The 17,111-nt window shown below is 40.7% G+C and overlaps 1 protein-coding gene across 1 annotated transcript; it reads right to left on the reverse strand.

Moving 5' to 3' along the window:
• Positions 1-2,631: 2,631 nt before the first annotated feature.
• Positions 2,632-6,667, reverse strand: LOC131242567 (purine permease 3-like). Its single transcript, XM_058241285.1, has 2 exons — positions 5,858-6,667; positions 2,632-3,828 (listed from the first exon to the last, which is right to left on the reverse strand). The coding sequence occupies exons 1-2, from the start codon at positions 6,638-6,640 to the stop codon at positions 3,463-3,465; spliced, it is 1,149 nt and encodes a 382-aa protein (XP_058097268.1). The 5' UTR covers positions 6,641-6,667; the 3' UTR covers positions 2,632-3,462.
• Between the last annotated feature and the right edge of the window lie 10,444 nt (positions 6,668-17,111).

The following is a 17,111-nucleotide window of genomic DNA, read 5'->3' on the forward strand; positions in this document are numbered from 1 at the left end:
ATCGGGAGTACTTCAAAAGGTGGAGCTGCAGTAGATGTAGCGGATTTCACATCTGCACGTGTGTGGCATGTTGAGCATGGCCACATGAGCGGGCAGGGTAGGAAGGCTGAGACGCGCGGACAATGATACAGAGTAGGTGGAGCAACCACCTGTGAGAAGAATCACACGGCGTGATCGCAAGATATCTGCGAGGTACATGGATGACTCCAATATCGCGGGGGATTCATCTTCTATTCAGATGGCTCTAGGTGAGCCTGGTGCTGAAAAGTGAAATGTGATTATAAGAGATGTGATGGATTCGTTGTACCAAACCAATATATGGGAGAGGGTGGAGCTTCCAGTGGCCCGGAGAGCGGTTAGATGCAGGTGGATCTTCAGGAGGATACATCATAGATACAGGGCGAGGTTGGTAGCGAAGGGTTATGCTCAGAGAGAAGGGATCGGCTTCTCAGAGATATTCACGCCTACGATATAATAGGTGTCTATTAGATCCGTGATTGGCGCTGGTTGGCTTATGTGATCTTGAACTGGAAGGATGGATGTGGATTCTGCCCTTCTACAAGGCAAAGTGAAGAGCAGATTTACATGAAGCAACCTGAGCGGTTTGAAGTTAAAGGGGCTGAGAAAAGACTTTGCAGGAGGTCGTGGTTCTACCTGTCACCTAGGCAGTGGTTTGATTCCTTCATTATGAGTCAAGAATTGATGACATGTAAATCGTCAATTATGACATGTCTGAAATCAATACACTGAATACTCGGTTAAATGAGACATTGAGGATGAAGGATCGGGGGGCTGCAAAGATGGTTCTCGGCATTGAGACTAAAAGATGAGTAGGCTTTGGTAATCACAGGAGGAATACCTTGTATGTAGGTATTGATCAAGGATGTGATAGGCCAAGTAAAGCCGAAGAGCGTTCCCTACGCGTCTCTCCTCAAGTTTTCCTCAGGACATGTCCCAAAACATATGAGGAAAAGTAGGATATCTCATAAGCCTTATTCGAATGCAATTGGCAGTGTATGTCATGGTCTAAATTAGACCTATTATTTCACAGGCTATCAGTATTGTGAGCAAGTACCCCGGCAAGCAATATTGGGTAGTGGTGAGATGGTAACAAGACTACGTCTTTTGTTTTGAGAAGACGGGAGCAAAGGTGGTTGAGCACGTGGATTCTAATCTAGCAGACATGCTCACCTAGAACGTTCCTGAAGAGAAGTTTAAGTTCTGTGCAACTTCTTTGGGCTAGGCGATGACATAAAAGGAAGACGGAGTGTGCAAGAGAAGCTATGATGTGATGCAGAGATAAAAGAAGATGTCAAAAAGCTATACGGTTGAAGATTGAAGACTTGGTGGAGATTGTAGTCAGAAAAAGTCTTCAAGTCTGCGCGATTGGTCGAGTGGACTACTCGAACGGTCGAGCGGGTCGCTAGACTAGCCGAGGATTGTTCGAATCAAAGTCCAGTGTCTTATAATTTTTGGTGTCCGGACCGCTCAACCAGTCGAGGGGGTCCCTCGACCAGTCGAGGTTACGCAGATTCGAGTCCGGATCTTGTGCGGAATGAAGAAATCTGGGGCGGTTTTCACAAGAGTGTGAAAGCGAAGTTTCATAAACTATAAATAAGGGTCCCTAGGGTTATTTTAAAGTATTTTAAGGCTTTCTGAAGGAGTTCCAAGGGTTCCTAAAAGGATTTTAGGGTTTCTAAAGGGTGTAGCAAGGGTGAGATTCGAGGTTGTTCGAATCGGGTAAGTCCTCTCTCTTTATAATTTCTATTTTCATAGTGGAGATCTGTCGCTTTGTGTCGTGATTTTTTTCCACAAGGGTTTTCCATGTTAAATATTTGTATTCTCTTATGTGTGCTTGGTGCCATTGGATTGCTATCCTAGATCTAGATCTGTGTGATTCCACAGCACAAATCTCCAACACAATCTTGTACCCAAAAACCTGAGGATATTACGCATAGGTCTCCTTTGCGGAATGAAATGATAGGGAAGGTTTAGTTATTTCTTTGAATTATTGCAATTCAATTCAAGTGAACATCCAAACAGAGCCTGAAGTATTCCACACTGTCCTATTTACGAGTTGGCTTGCCTTCTTCTCTCCACCGAGTTAGCCGAGTCCGGTTAGATATGTAAATACTGTATATTAGGACTGTCAACTGGTCGGGTTCGGGTCCAGGCTGATCGGGTCAGGCCTTGCCGTGTCTGCTTAATTGCGGGTCCGGGTCTCATTTTTTATGATCTTGACCTATATTCCAATTGATTTCAGGTATCAGTCAAGTACCCATCGAGTCTTTGGACCTTGGTTTCAGGTCAGGTCCAGGTCAAACAATTGCTATGACACATGCATGGTGTATAAACTGGGTCTCTGTCTGCCTTAGCAAACCTCATGCCATAGAACTGTGCCCAACCTGCCAGGATTTTAACCTCGTCCAGTATGGTGGACCCCACTAGACCTAATTATTTTCTGGGCCTGAACCCAACCTAATTTCTAAATGGTTTCGAAAAATAGGGTCAGATCATACCAGACGATCCAGCTTAACTGGGCCTCAATATTTAGCTACCAGTCAAGGCCTAGACAAGCCTAGGTCTGATCAGGCCCAGCCAATTTATAAACCAAGCACATATCAACACTGATTTGCCAAACAGAAACTCAAGCCTTTTTATTTCAATGCTATTATTGTATACAGAGAGAGTAGTTTTATTGGATATATTCCCATCGTGTAAATCAATCTTACCTATCTATTGATTCAAAGACAAAGTGAGCCACACAAAGCTCATACGCCACATCTAACAATATATCTCTTCTTTTAAAGACTACAATGATAGTTCCTTTACCATGCAGCGCTGAGTCATCCACCGTACAATGCGGTGTGCTTGTGCATTATTGCACTTAATCGAACAATCCTTACCGTCTGATTGGTGGCTTTCAAATGGACGGTTAAAAGAGAACGGCCAGTTGCCCGAACTGAATGGAAAATCGGATGGCTATTATTGGCCAATACATTTCAATTTCGCATCATGATCGACAATGGGGCTCACTTTGAACGGTTTGGATTGCCTTAAAAGCATATTGAGGTGTACGGTGGATGACTCACCACTATTATGAACATGGGAGGAATTAACATGATGGTTAGGGAGAGTGAGGTGCAGCATGCTCATACACACATCCCCCGTGCACATGGCATACACGTACATCAATCCAGACCGTCCAACTCTTAGGACCCACCATGGATGTTGAATGTGCTTGGACTGTTAAACATTTTTCATTCCTACATCCCATCTGACGGTACTCAATCAAAGAGTCATGATCATCATAGACGATTAAATAGTGTGATTTTCGGCAGCCATTCCCAATCCATAGTGGGACCCACAATTTGAAAGATCATGATCTGGTAACGTATATGCCACGTGTACAGTGATGTGTAGATGAGTATAATACACCATGCTCTACCAAAGTATTGTAATTCAAACTGGGCTTGGATGGGCTTGGGCCTGGTCCTGGGCCTGAGTTTGAGCCTGGGCGAGGCGCTTGACATCGTTATTCTTAGTGGACCTGTACTCTCCGTAGAAGTAAGAGACGAAACCCCAGAGAGAGAGTGCTAGGGCCATGCCTTTCTCTCCAGTGAACTTCTCTTTGTAGGCGATGACAGCAGCGATCTGTGTAAGCGGGAGAAGGACGGCACTAACAACGCCGCTGAAGAGTGATGTGGTGCAGAAGATCACGCCCAGGCTTCCTATAAATGCTAGCTGGAATGCAACTGCGGTCGCCACAAGCACGAAATAATACATCCCGTTCCCAAGCTTATACTCCCTTGCCTCCCTTGGAATCACCTGTGCCATACATCTCATGCCATCATATCAGTGAATCCAGACCACCTATTTTGCAGAACATACAATGGATGGCCCACTGCTGCAATACTAACCACCGTATGCTTGAAACTTTTATTGAAATGAAACATAGTTCTAAAATTAGGTGACTCGACTTGGAACTGGCCGAGTCGACTCGACTCAGTTGGTTCTCAGGTCGAGTTTTCCTGTAGACTCGGCGATCAACTCGGCCTCGAATGGGTTGAATGGCCTTTTACTCAGTCAACTTGAACTGAATCGCTAAGTTGGAAGGAAAGGCCTCTAACTGGCAGAGAACAAGCTTTGGAAGCGGATTGCATCCTGTCCCCACCTGTAGGGCTCTGTAGGGCCCACCGTGATGTATGGGTTTTATCTACGCCGTCCATTCATTTTTTTCCGATCATTTTATAATAAGAACCCAAAAATGAGGCAGATCCAAGGCTCAAGTGGACCACAGAGTGGGGATTGAATTCCCGCCATTAAAAACTTCTTGTGAGCGGCAGAAGATTTGGATCAATCTGATATTTGTGTTTCCCTTCATCCAGGTCTATATGACCTTATGAACACGTTGGATGGAAAATAAATATCACAGTGCCTCCTAAGAAGGTTTCAACGGTGAGTTTCATTATGGCCGCTGCTTCATGTGGTGTGGTCCAATTGAGCATTGGACCTGCCTAATTTTTAGACTCATACTCTAAATAATCTGAAATTTTGAATGGACGGCATGGATAAAAGCCATACATCACAGTGGGCTCCACAGAGTTTTTGTGTTATCACATTTAGCAATTATATACATCATTAATTTATTTATTAAAAATTAAATCGAGTCAAGTAAAGACTAATCTGAGTCTTCTAGTCAACTCGACCTAGTTGGAAACCGAGTAACTTCCGAGTCATGCCCAAGCCCAGTCCATGAAATGGAGGACCAGGTCCAGAGTCCAGAATCAAGTCCTAAGCTAGGACAGAGAGGAAATTTTCAAACCTGGGTTGAGGCAGCTTAAGCCCACCTGGGCCAGGTAGCACGGTCAGCCCATCATGCTCTTTTAAAGTATTAAGATTTTTCTATGGCATATCTATGTCAAATATCATTATCATCTATTATTTAAGCACATACCCCACTCAACTATCTACCGTATGCATGGACTTAAAAATATATCAATGAACTGTTTACCATCTAAACCGAAATTCGCAATTGGGAGAGTGCAGAAGTGCTTGCATATAATTCTAGACATTCTACTAAAGTATCAAAGTTCTTCATATTATATATATGAGCGCAGACTCAACAGTCCACATTACTAATAACTATGTATTATATAGCATTCAATAGGCAATGGGCTGGGCTAGACTATTCATCATTGGCTCCGCCCAGCCAGGCATGGACATGGTGCCTAGATTTCAAGCTGAAGCCCAGCCCTCAGGCCTAGTTATAGTGGCCCAAGCCTAACACTTCAGGGCTCTCTCTCTCTCTCTCTCTCTCTCTCTCTCTCTCTCTCTCTCTCTCTCTCTCTCTCTCTCTCTCTCTCTCTCTCTGTGTGTGTGTGTGTAGAGAGAGAGAGACATAAAAGAAGTGAGAAAGGTTAGAAGGCTAATTCACTTATCAAAATATGGTCATGGATAGGAGTGATTAACACAATAAAATTCACAAATCCATGGCAGCATGGTCAGCACAGTTGTTTTGGGTACATAGGGCTATAGGTTTGATGTTGTCACCTTGATGTAGGTTGAAATCAGCTAATACTCCAATCTTAAATCAACATGTAACGATAGGGACCTTGTCAGTTATATTGTCATTCTTTCTTTTATAGTTCTATGATAAGTATCATTTTCTTCCTTCTCTTTGATTGCTTTCTTTCATTCCGGTATCTTTTGATAGAGAAATATATTATTTTGAGTTGGTGTCCGAAATTATTTCTTACTAGAACAACTGCAATGATGATGATAAAGATGAAGAGTACAATGATGAAGTGAACCAACAATGTGGCTTTAATACACATATTCAATGCATTTCCCTTACCTTAAAATCGTTGTTCACCAGCATCCCTGTGATACTGAAGATCGTTGCAAAAACTGCCACGCCTAGCTGAAATTGCAACACAGTAGTGAAATTGACACGGCGACTCGCCTTAGAATAACAGTACTCAATGCTCGGCCAGATAAACCCTGCAAGTGCCGCACTCCCAAGTGTACAGAAGAAACCCAGTAGATATTTCGCCTTAGAGGTTCCAGCAGGTCGGTCTCCATTCGTGTGGAGGCCCAACATGATCGACCCAAGAGTCATCAAAATCACTGAATTGATAGAGTAAGGCGTGAACTTGTGCTTGACGATGAGCAATGCGAAGATCGCCGTAAAAGCTAATTGAGTGGCGAATAAGAGAGCAGAAGTGGATACTGGAATGTAAGATAACCCAAGCGCATACATGAAGTTATCAAATCCTAGCAGGACGCCGATAACAGCGCTTGCGAAGAAGAGCTTGGGCTCGATGAAGAACTTGGAAGGTGGGACTCCTTGGGCACGGGCACGTGCGTACAGGATCAGTAGAGGGATGAACAAGATAGGGAAGCCGGCATTCTGCAAGCAGCTGGAGAGCCATCGACGACCACCTCCATGGATGAAGTAAAGCCTAAGGAGGAGTGGACCACCGATCGTGCCGACGGCCGTGAAGAAGATATTGAGTAGGAGGAGTGACCATTTGATGGCTTTGCTCCTCCCATCGGTTGTGGTCGTTGGAGATGGCCGGTTATGGCCGTTGGGATAATCAGTACCGTTGATTGGACTCTCTACATTCATGGAAGCCATGGATGAGAATCGCAGAAGCTTGTAGTATTTTTTACTTTATTGCATGATAGGATATGAGATCATGAGGTGTGATTTATATTGCATTGAGCATATTCAAACTCACGTGAGCGGGAGACTGGTAGCTTAAGTGGTTGACTTTTTGACTGTTGACTTTCATAACCCCCGGAGGGTGGTATGGTAGAGCCTGCGGGAATGAGGTGAGCCATCACTGCTGTACACGTGGAAGAGAGGGACCGGTCATCCAACTAGCTACAGTGGATGGAGAATGGTTTAAAATCACGTTATGGTATAATCGTTAGTCATCCGATCTATGGAAATCGAAGTAACGATGGGCAATTAATAGTAGCTGCCTGTAAGATACTCAGAAGGGAAATTGAATAAAAAATGATGGGGCTAGCTTGATCATTGTCTAATAGGTACCATTTTAGAGATGTAAGCCATCAGGGCTAGTTCCCACCGGATGAACGGACCTGATTGATTTTTAACCCTGCCATATGGCATTCCAATGAGTTGAGTGTACCATATTCCGGTTTTCCAGCTGCACCGTACCATCTCCCATCCCAGGAATCCCCGTTCTTCGTTCTCCCACGGAACCCTCTACGACCTGTTGCAGGCAGCAGGTACAACACGAGAGCTCCCTCGGCCCACCGTATTGTGTGTAATATTGAATCCATCTATCAAGACACAGTCTGTATTAGGGCCTGGGCCAAAAAATAGTCCCAATCCATAGTATAGCTAGGCCAGGCTGTTGGGTCCTCCTCATATGGAGTTGGAATTCACATGTGTGGGCTTAAATAAAAAAAATTTTTTCTCTTAAAAAGACTTCGGCCAACATTTGGAATTCTTGGAGAAAATAATTATAAAGAAAAGAGAAAATGAAGTTGCGTAAAAGAAGAAAAGCTTTCTACTTCCCAAACCTTCACATTTGGGTTAATGAGACTCTATCCACCATGTCAATTCCTTCTATGGGCTTCTCCAAATTTTATTTTGTGGGTTTCCTATTATCCTTTGTTTGTGAGAAATTTCATTCCTTTATTATTGCTCGTAATTCATATTTAGATGATGTGGTTTGGATATCTAAGAAAGTTATTTGATGATTGTAGTTCCATAATTCCTATTATAATGGATTTTGGATGATGTAGTATGAATATCTAAGAAAAGTTATTTGATGATTGTAGTTCCATATTTCCTATTATAATGGATTTATGTTAAAATAAGTCCTGTGATTTTTGTATTTTTTTTTCTTCACATCAAAGGATTTTTTACCTAAAAAAAAAATTAGCTCTTGTACTTTACATATATATTAAACTTTTTATATTGTTAATTTTATTGATTTTGCACGTAAAAAAGAAAATTTGTGTGGTTTCCAACCCGTAGAGTATGAAGAGAACGGCAGCCATAGGTTTGTTTGAGGTATCCATTATAGTGTGTTTGTTTAATCTAACCCGTTCTTCAGGCGAGAGACACCAAGATGAATAGATAATCTAAAAATGTCTAATCCAATACTTAAGCAAGTTACCTACCCATGTGAAATTAAAGGTTTTAGGCATAATTTTACTTTGTTCTCTAATTTAGATCCGATGATTTTTATTTATTTATTTATTTTGCACTGTGAACATGAGAAGGTGCAGCTAATGCACGGAGTGGACACCGCGCAACCAACATTATGGTCCCCGTAGAGCTAGGCTATTGTACCTTTATGTACAACAAGTACTGTAGAGGATCCGGTCCGCTGCTAGGTAGACCCCTGGGGCCATTTTGATGTATGTATTTTGTATTCACATTGTTCATCCATTTGAGGCCAATCTTGATATATGTATTTTGTCTCTACCCTGTGCATTCATTTTTTTCCTATCGCTTTAGGCATTATTTCAAAAATGAAGCAGATCAGATTATCAGGTGGACCATACTATAGGAAGCAGTGGTGATTGACCATTAATAGGCCTCAAAAGTTTTAGATCAAGCTAATATTTGTTGTTTGCCCTTCACTTAGGCTTATGGGCCACTGCAGAAACATTAATGTGCGCCTGAAGAAGTTCTTAATGTGAGGGCTCAATCACCAATGTTTCCTATGGTATGGTCCACCTGATAATCCAAGCTGCTTCATTTTTGGGATGATGCCCTAAAATGGTATGGAAAAACGAATGGATGAGCGTCGATACATAAAACATACATCAAGGTGGACCCATCCTAAGGTCCACACCATCTTAGGTGAGGCGCTCCTAAAATGTAGAACACGTGGCAGATCCGCTCGAGCTTATGCTTTTTTCTATGAAATCTTTTTGGTTTGATGGTCTGGAAGGCGATTGTCATTTTATTCGCTACATATGTAACTTATTTACTTATCGCGGGCCCACTGTGTGGATGGATGGAGCGGAGCCTGAGAATTGCATCAGTTAGAAGATCCTGAGCGTCCAATTGTTAGACATAAGAAAGGTTTCCTGGTCTGAATATAACAGACAAATTAAATCGTCGGAAAAATGAACCCATTGTTAAGGGCCTATTTTGATTAGGAATTATATAGCTGTAGTGTAAAAGTTTTGTTATTGGGATTTTATGTCTGTTTAAATATGTAATTTTACAGTAAAATACTGCTGTAATAGGAGACAAATAAATAAAATTTATAATTATTATAATTTTACATTACATTACGTTTTGAATCTTCTGTCTAAACACATGTTAGTATTTTTTTTTTTTTTATATTTTGATAATAATATAAAAATATCATCATTACAATCTTACCAGTCCAATTACCTATTCAGGAAATAAGTATTGTAATTTATGATAATTATACTTTACATTATATTATTGATTTAACTCACAATTCAAATAGGCACGGACGGTATATATGCATATATGTGTGGTATATGTATAGATTGCCAAAAAGAAGAAGTTGATCTTCACTTTTAAAGTGTGGCTATGGTTGAGGAGAGGAACACAACAATGGCATGCTTTCAATTGAAGGAAAAAAAAAAAGAGTCTTAATTTTGGCCTTTGAAATCTTGAATCTTGCAATTCAGGACAATTTTGGCGCACGGATCTGCAGATGCAACTCAACGAAACATGTCAAACTGAAAATCCTTCTACACTGTCCAGGAATGCCTGCCATTTGCTCATGTAATTCCTCTAGCAACTGAGAAGGGATGGACGTGATGAGGTTGATCACCATCTTCTTCAGGGGGTAATTACTCTAAATCCATGGAGCTTCTATGGACTCCTTACAGAGATTCCTTGAATTCACTAGAGAAAAGATACAAATTCTAATAAAAATTAAAAAAATAACTAGAGAAAAGATATAAATTCTAGTAATAAAAATGTGTTTACAATCCTTTAAATAGTAATATCAATCTTAAGAAGAAGTTTCATAATCAAACTCCAACTCAAACTCTCTAAAATCTTAACTTACTAAATACTAAATCATGATTTCTACTTGGATGTCATGGTTTTTGGCCAAAAATAATTCAGGTCTATTGTTAACACTGAAAAATAGTACTTAATGCGGGATTGAGAAAATGCTCCATATCAAGAGTTGTTTGTTAATGCCAAAATCAGAAAGCGCTAAGTGATTTTTCATTGAATTATTTCCATAATAGGGGTCCGGCTTAATGGTGAATGCGGAATGCACTCCATAAAATTTTCTATTAAAAAAAATCTTCCAAAATTACTCCTTTTCAAGTTGGGCACAACTCCTAAAACTCAACGGATCAAAAGTTATGATCGAATTAAAACTTGCTATAAATAATAAAAACAGAAATAAAATGGAGCTTCGACCATCAATCTAATGGAATCTTGCAAATTAGGCATGGGTAACCTGGCATAGTGGGTTGGTTGGTTAAAGTAGCTTCTCCTACTCCAAAATCATATATGATACATCGAATAACTCATTCTAATTTGCGAGATATGTTATTTTAAGGTTCTGACGGTCCAGATCACTTCCACCTCCTCTGAATAGGCCTTCTCTAGTCCATCTTGACCATAAAATTGTCCGTGACCCGCTCTACATCAACCAGCATCGCGCTCTGCACTCTAGTGCATGATCCAGCCAGGAGGGACCCTGAGCCACCCTGCTCATCGGGTGGTCTCCCCTTCGAAATTGGCATGGACGGTTGTGTGCCCTTGACGCCCACTGGATGAGTTGACCAACTTGATTTTTTGGCCATCTTCCTGATGAAGAGGCTGGATCTTGAATTCCTACATCAAGCTGTCAAATCTAGCTGAAAGTAGCCTTCGCGGGACTTTTGGATAAAGGAGAGGATACCAGACATCCAAATTTAAGAAAAGAGTTAAGAGGGTGGTCGCAAGCAGCCCTACTTGCCTTAACTCTGCTCCGTATGTACTGTGCAGGAACAATCTGGTAAGACTTGATTCAACTTGATTGGACGTAAAGCCCATGTTTGGATAGGAGCCCAAGTGGGAACTGGACCGAAAAACTTCCAAAAAGCCTGGGTTGAGACACGACCACCCTAAGGGCCTGTTTGACCGGCCGGATTGAACGGATTAAGAGGGATGGGATCAATTTTAAGGTAATGATGGTGGTGCCAGTGGATTAGTTTAAGATCCATGGGTTTGCTATATTCCGGGGCAAGTTCACCGGGTTTGTTAGGCACGTTTAGCATATCCTGAGATTTTACCTTCCAATCTGTCCGTCCAAACACACCCCAGGCCTGATTGAACGGCATTAGGAGGGATGGGATCAATTTTAAGGTAATGATGGTGATGTCAGTGGATTGGTTTAAGATCTATGGGTCTGCTATATCCCGAGACAAGTTCACCAGGTCTGTTTGGCACGTTTCGCATATTCCGAGATTTTACCATTCAATCCCTTCCAACCTATCGATCCAAACACCCCCTAAGGCTCCAGTGAAAAAGCTTCTTTAGGCTCCACTATAATGTAAGTATTTTCTCCGCCTTGTCCGTTCATTTTGCAATTGATTTTACGATATGGACTTAAAAATGAGGTAGATCCAAAGTTTGAATGGACTACACGTAACTCCAATCTGTTAATACAGTCAGTTGAAAACTTTTGGAGGGCCTAGTGCAATGTTTCTTAGCCCGTCTATTAATAAAGTCATATAAATCTAGATGAATCGAGTTACAGGTGGTGTGCTCACACCTTTCTAACAATTACATAAAAATTAAAAATTAAAAAATAAATAAATAAAACAAAAAATAAAAAAATAAAAAAAATAAACAAATAAACAGCATGTGTTCAATACCCGTTGTTTTGTTTCCTATGATGTGGTACACTTGAGCGTTGGATCTGTCTTACTTTTGGGCTTACACCCTCAAATGAGTAGAATTGATGGGCATAATAAATGGCCATTGCAGGTAGAACACATGCATCATAGCTTTTCCACGACATACTTAGTAGTGCAGGGGTTATATACGGAAGCGGATTGGCTGGTGTACCACCAGCTATATAGCTGTTGTATTGACGTCAGCAAGTTTTATGGGTCTAATCATGAGGTACGTGTTATATCCTAATTGTCCATTCATTTGGCAAGCTCATCTTAAGTCTTGAGATGAAAAATAAGACAGATATAATTATCAAGTGGACCACACTGCAAAAAACAGTGGGAGATTGAATGTCTACCATTGAAACCCTTTTTCACAGAAGTTTAGATCAATATGAAATTTATTTTTCCTCTTTCATTCAAGTATTTTTGACCTCATGAACAGATTGGATGGAAAATAAATGTTCTGGTGGGCCCTACAAATTATTTAACGGTGAAAATCATTATCTCCACTACTATTTTTGGTGTGGTCCAGATGATTTTTGGATATGATTAATTTTTTGGATACTGCTCTAAAATGATCTCTAAAAATAGATGAACGGTGTAGATATAATAAATACATCACTGTGGGGCCCATATAACTTTGATCTCCTTTGAACCGTTCGTACAACTAGGAGCTCGAGGTCAGTGCTCGTCTTCGCACGACACGTACCTACAGCGGCTATATAGCTGGTGTGTGGTACACCAGCCAATCCGCTTCCTCATATACCATCTAATCCAAGTCACTGTAAAACATAATTTGAATGGGCTTATCTTTGACAGCGACTTATTATATATCCGATCAAATTTCACCACATTGTATTTTTGACAGAAACTAATCTTTACACAATTTTCCTAATTTATGGGTAAAGGCAAGTTGGGGCCTTATCACCATTCAGTCTTTGACCTGACTACTGTGGCATTTACAGCAGATAAATCTATATTATAAAGGGCTATGATCCATCTTTTATCCGCCTACTAAGAAAGAATGGTATGTGAGAAAGAATGACTTCGATAAGCCTCTAAGCCTCGACCCAAATCATCTTGGGGCCTTATTCAGTAATCCAGTCCATTGGTCTACTGAGTCCCAACGTGGATGGACCACTCACCAAAAATCTCTCAGATTGAAGATCCTTGACACCGATCTGTAGACTTTTTCAGTTAAACGTGGACAACTGTTGTGATTCTTATCTTAACTATCTGTGTAAGCCACAAATCTAAAGGTGAGGATTCTTCTATTAAGGAGATTTCTGTTGCATGATCCATCCAGGTGGGACGCAACATACCAATGGTCTTAATCAATCAGGGTCCCAGTTGTCGAAACTGAAATTCCTAATACACCGTTGAAAGCCCAAGGGATGCTCAGAGTCATCTCTTCTCAGTCCTCGCTAAAAGGACTAGTAGTTGGCAGCTCCAATGCACGTGGAGAAAGGGAATGGGGGTTGAGTGTCTCGTTTCTATTATAGCACGTGACACGTGTTACATTCAAACCTTTAAAAAGGTGGGCCCTTCTTAATGGAATTCGTACAACATTTCACATATGCTACCGTGGCATAGTTATGAGAAATCCTAGCTGCTCATCAAGCAAGACGAACCGTGTATACGCACTGGCCAAAAAATTAAATCGAGTTGCACATTAGGTCGTCCACGAATTAAACAAAAGAAATAATGGACGGTTAAAAGAATGGATTAACGTCTGATTCACTCCACGTGTTTAGCCTGCAAAACGAGAGGCCCATTGGCAAATTTGGAGAAGGACATCTAACAGTCAGGTCTCCGGATTAGCGGCTTGGATCTCGTGCCCGTGCACTATTTGCCACGTGTAAGCAGCGAGTCCCTTAGCCTGGGAACGGGCCGGGTAAGTCCCGGCCTCATTTCTCATGTATTAATATCCAGCTGAAATTAATTGCAGCCATTATGTTGAAAAGTCTAGGCATTGTTATATAATTTATTATCCATTTGGGATTCCGTGAGGGCCCACTTGAAAGGTAGGGTGTGAATGGGACGGGGACTAAGCCCAACGGGCGCATGGGACCCACACTAAGAACGGCAAAATCATTGATTCATGCAGATGTGGTCGGATTTAATTCGGTCACGTGTCACTGTTAGAGATATGCCCACCATTAAGTTTATGGTAGATGTAACTTTCAAACTAATTTATTTTTTACAATGGCAAGTTGTCCAATCATATTCAATCACTACATAAAATTAGGACAAGATGCAGGTGACCTAATACAAAATCTCTGGTGACCTGACTCTATGAGCCTACCATGAGGTATATGTTTTAACCGCACCATATATATCTATTTCACCCGCACATTTTTGGGCTGGAGCCTAAAGTTGAAATATATCCAAAGCTCAAGTGGACCGCATCACCCCGCCGCACCAAACAGGAGGGATAATGAGGTCCAGTGTTGAAACTTTCTTCGGGCACTGGTGTTTATTTGCCATATTCTAACTAGCTTGTAAGATTATGTAGACTTAGATAATGGGAAAATACAAATATCAGCTTCATTCAAAAAGTTATGGCCCCCAAAAACTTTTCAATAATAGGCGTTGAATCCCATTATTTCTTATGGTGTAGTTTAATTGAGCTTTGGATGATTTGATTTTGGGCTCGTGTCTTAAAATCAGTTGGCAAAATGAACCGAATGTGCAGATAAGACTAGGGATGACGATGGTGTTAGGGTTACTGCCCAAACCGCTTCTATAAATTTTTACTTTTCACCACGGGCTCCCTCCCTGTACATGCACATGTGGTGCATTTTCATTGGTACTAGAACAAGCGGGTCCAATGATACAATCCACGTGTGTGTTAATGTGCTGAGTTTAGGCCTGCTACATGGTACCCATACTCTTTGAAGTATCGGTATTACCGGATACTAGTTTCATTCATGGGGATACGGAAATAATATTGATATCATTGATAATGTTGCTGGCACTCCGAAATGTGGAAAATATTGAAAAATATGTAGGAAATGGTGAAATTTTTCAATGAAACTTGAAGAGATGCTAAAATGCACATATTTGAAACTGATAGTCACTGTACATAAATATCGGATTGTCCTCTAACGAGTTATAGGCCTGATGAATGATGCATCTTGTGATTTGAGTCCCAAAACTAATAATGTACGGTTAGATTGTTGCAGTGGGATGTCATCCAAGGTTTCATCGCATTTGGAGTTCTCAAACTTAGTTTACTAGTACATGCTAGGATTATATATGTTCACACACACAAATAATATATATATATATATATATGGGAAAAGGTACTATGCGCTCGACCTCATGATAAGCTCCCGTGAGGTCGAGCTGTGTGGGCCCCACCATGATGCGTGTCGACCATCAACATTGTGCATTTGATGGGTCCCCTCTAAATTATGGAATATCCCAAAAATCAGCCGTATATGGAACTCAGGTGGGCCATACCATCTAAAATCATGTGAAGACACCATTAAAACATATAAAAGCACTTGGTGGGGCCCACCTGAGTTTTGAATGCTGCTGAAACTTGGTGAGAACCCTCATCCAAGTGGGACACACATAATGGATGGGCTGGATTTGCAAACCACATCTTGCTGGCCCCAAAAAATGATCATGAATGTTTTAATGGTGCGCGGCCCCTCCCCACTTCTGTATGTGGTGTGGCCCACACAAGTCACGGATTGACTTGATTTTTGAGACCTAGGTCCACGATGGAATGGTGCATCTGACAGATGGGGTAGATGTTCGAAACGCATCACGGTGGGGCCCACACAACTCGACCTCATGGGACGGACTCGTGAGGTCGAGCGCATAGTACCTTTTCCCTATATATATATATATATATATATATATATATATATATATATATATATATATATATATCGAATTAGATTTTTCTGAGCAAGTCTTAAAGACTTTCAATATCGAATTAGATTTTTCTGAGCAAGTCCTGAAGACTTTCAATGCGGGTACTGAAAAGTTCAAGGTGTTACAAGAAGGGTAGGCAATTCAAATTTAAATACCTTCTTGGGTTTGAAGCGGCTAAGTTCAGGATTACTGGGAGCCCTAGGCCATCCATCCCCGTGATTAACCTTACCCCAACCCAATAGAGCTGTGCCGCTAATTTGAGGCATGAAACAAAAGGCTTACTAATCAGACCATGGTAACCGTTAATTCTACCTGTTCATTTTGAAGACTACAAAGGAGAAGTTAACATCATCTAACTATTTTACATCTTAAGCCCAAGTCTCATCCATAATGGGTCTATTATTTGAACAATTTGGATTAATTACATATATGCCAGTTTTATGATAGAAGCATGTTTGATTGGCACTTGAATTGCAATTGAGATACCAAATGTTATAAAGAATCCTTATTATCAAAAGAAAATAAAATAATATAAAGAAATGAGGGATACACTATAAAATGAGTTTAGCACAACCACGATGACGGAGAAGGAAGGTGTTAAGCTAGCAAACGTATGATCTCTACTTCACAAGACTCGATTAAATAGAAAGGATTATATTAGTTATTATATATAGATGATGCAATGTACTGTGTAGAATGTGGCAATGAGATGCCCACTTCAAGAAATGAATCGGAAAAGACTTCTCTACTTGAACTCACCTACTTAGAGAAGCAGTCGAAATCCAGTTGATCCGAGTTTATAATGGGTAGGATTCATTATCCCGATAAGCCATAGAGCATACACTTGAATTAATTGGATGAGTAAGAGAGTTGAGAGTGGAAATAATGATGCACAATATTGATGCAAATGATGAAGAGTAGTGCAATGTTCAACTCAGGAGTGAGAGCGAGAGATCAAAACATAAGTGATCTGCTGACATCCATTTTTCTAAAAGATATGAGAAAGAAAAGGAAAAACATATAGTTTATCCGAGTATCTGATGTGACAAGAATCGGGTAAACCAACAAGCCTCAGTGCATATGCTCGAACATACTAGAACAGCAAGAGGATTAAAGAGAGAAGTATTACGACTAATTATAAACGAAGTAAAAGAAAGCAGTAAATATATATATTACATGAGATGACCAAGAAAAAGAAGATATAGGAGAGGGAAAAAAAGACCTAACACTCTTCGTAGAAGAGATGGCTAGATGTCTTCAACCCCAAACCTACTCCACAATATCTATACCATTGAAATGACTTATATTCATTGGATGATGGTTTTTAATAGATAAAATTGGCTTGG

This window comes from Magnolia sinica, chromosome 4 (assembly GCF_029962835.1).
Source record: "Magnolia sinica isolate HGM2019 chromosome 4, MsV1, whole genome shotgun sequence".
NCBI lineage: Eukaryota > Viridiplantae > Streptophyta > Magnoliopsida > Magnoliales > Magnoliaceae > Magnolia > Magnolia sinica.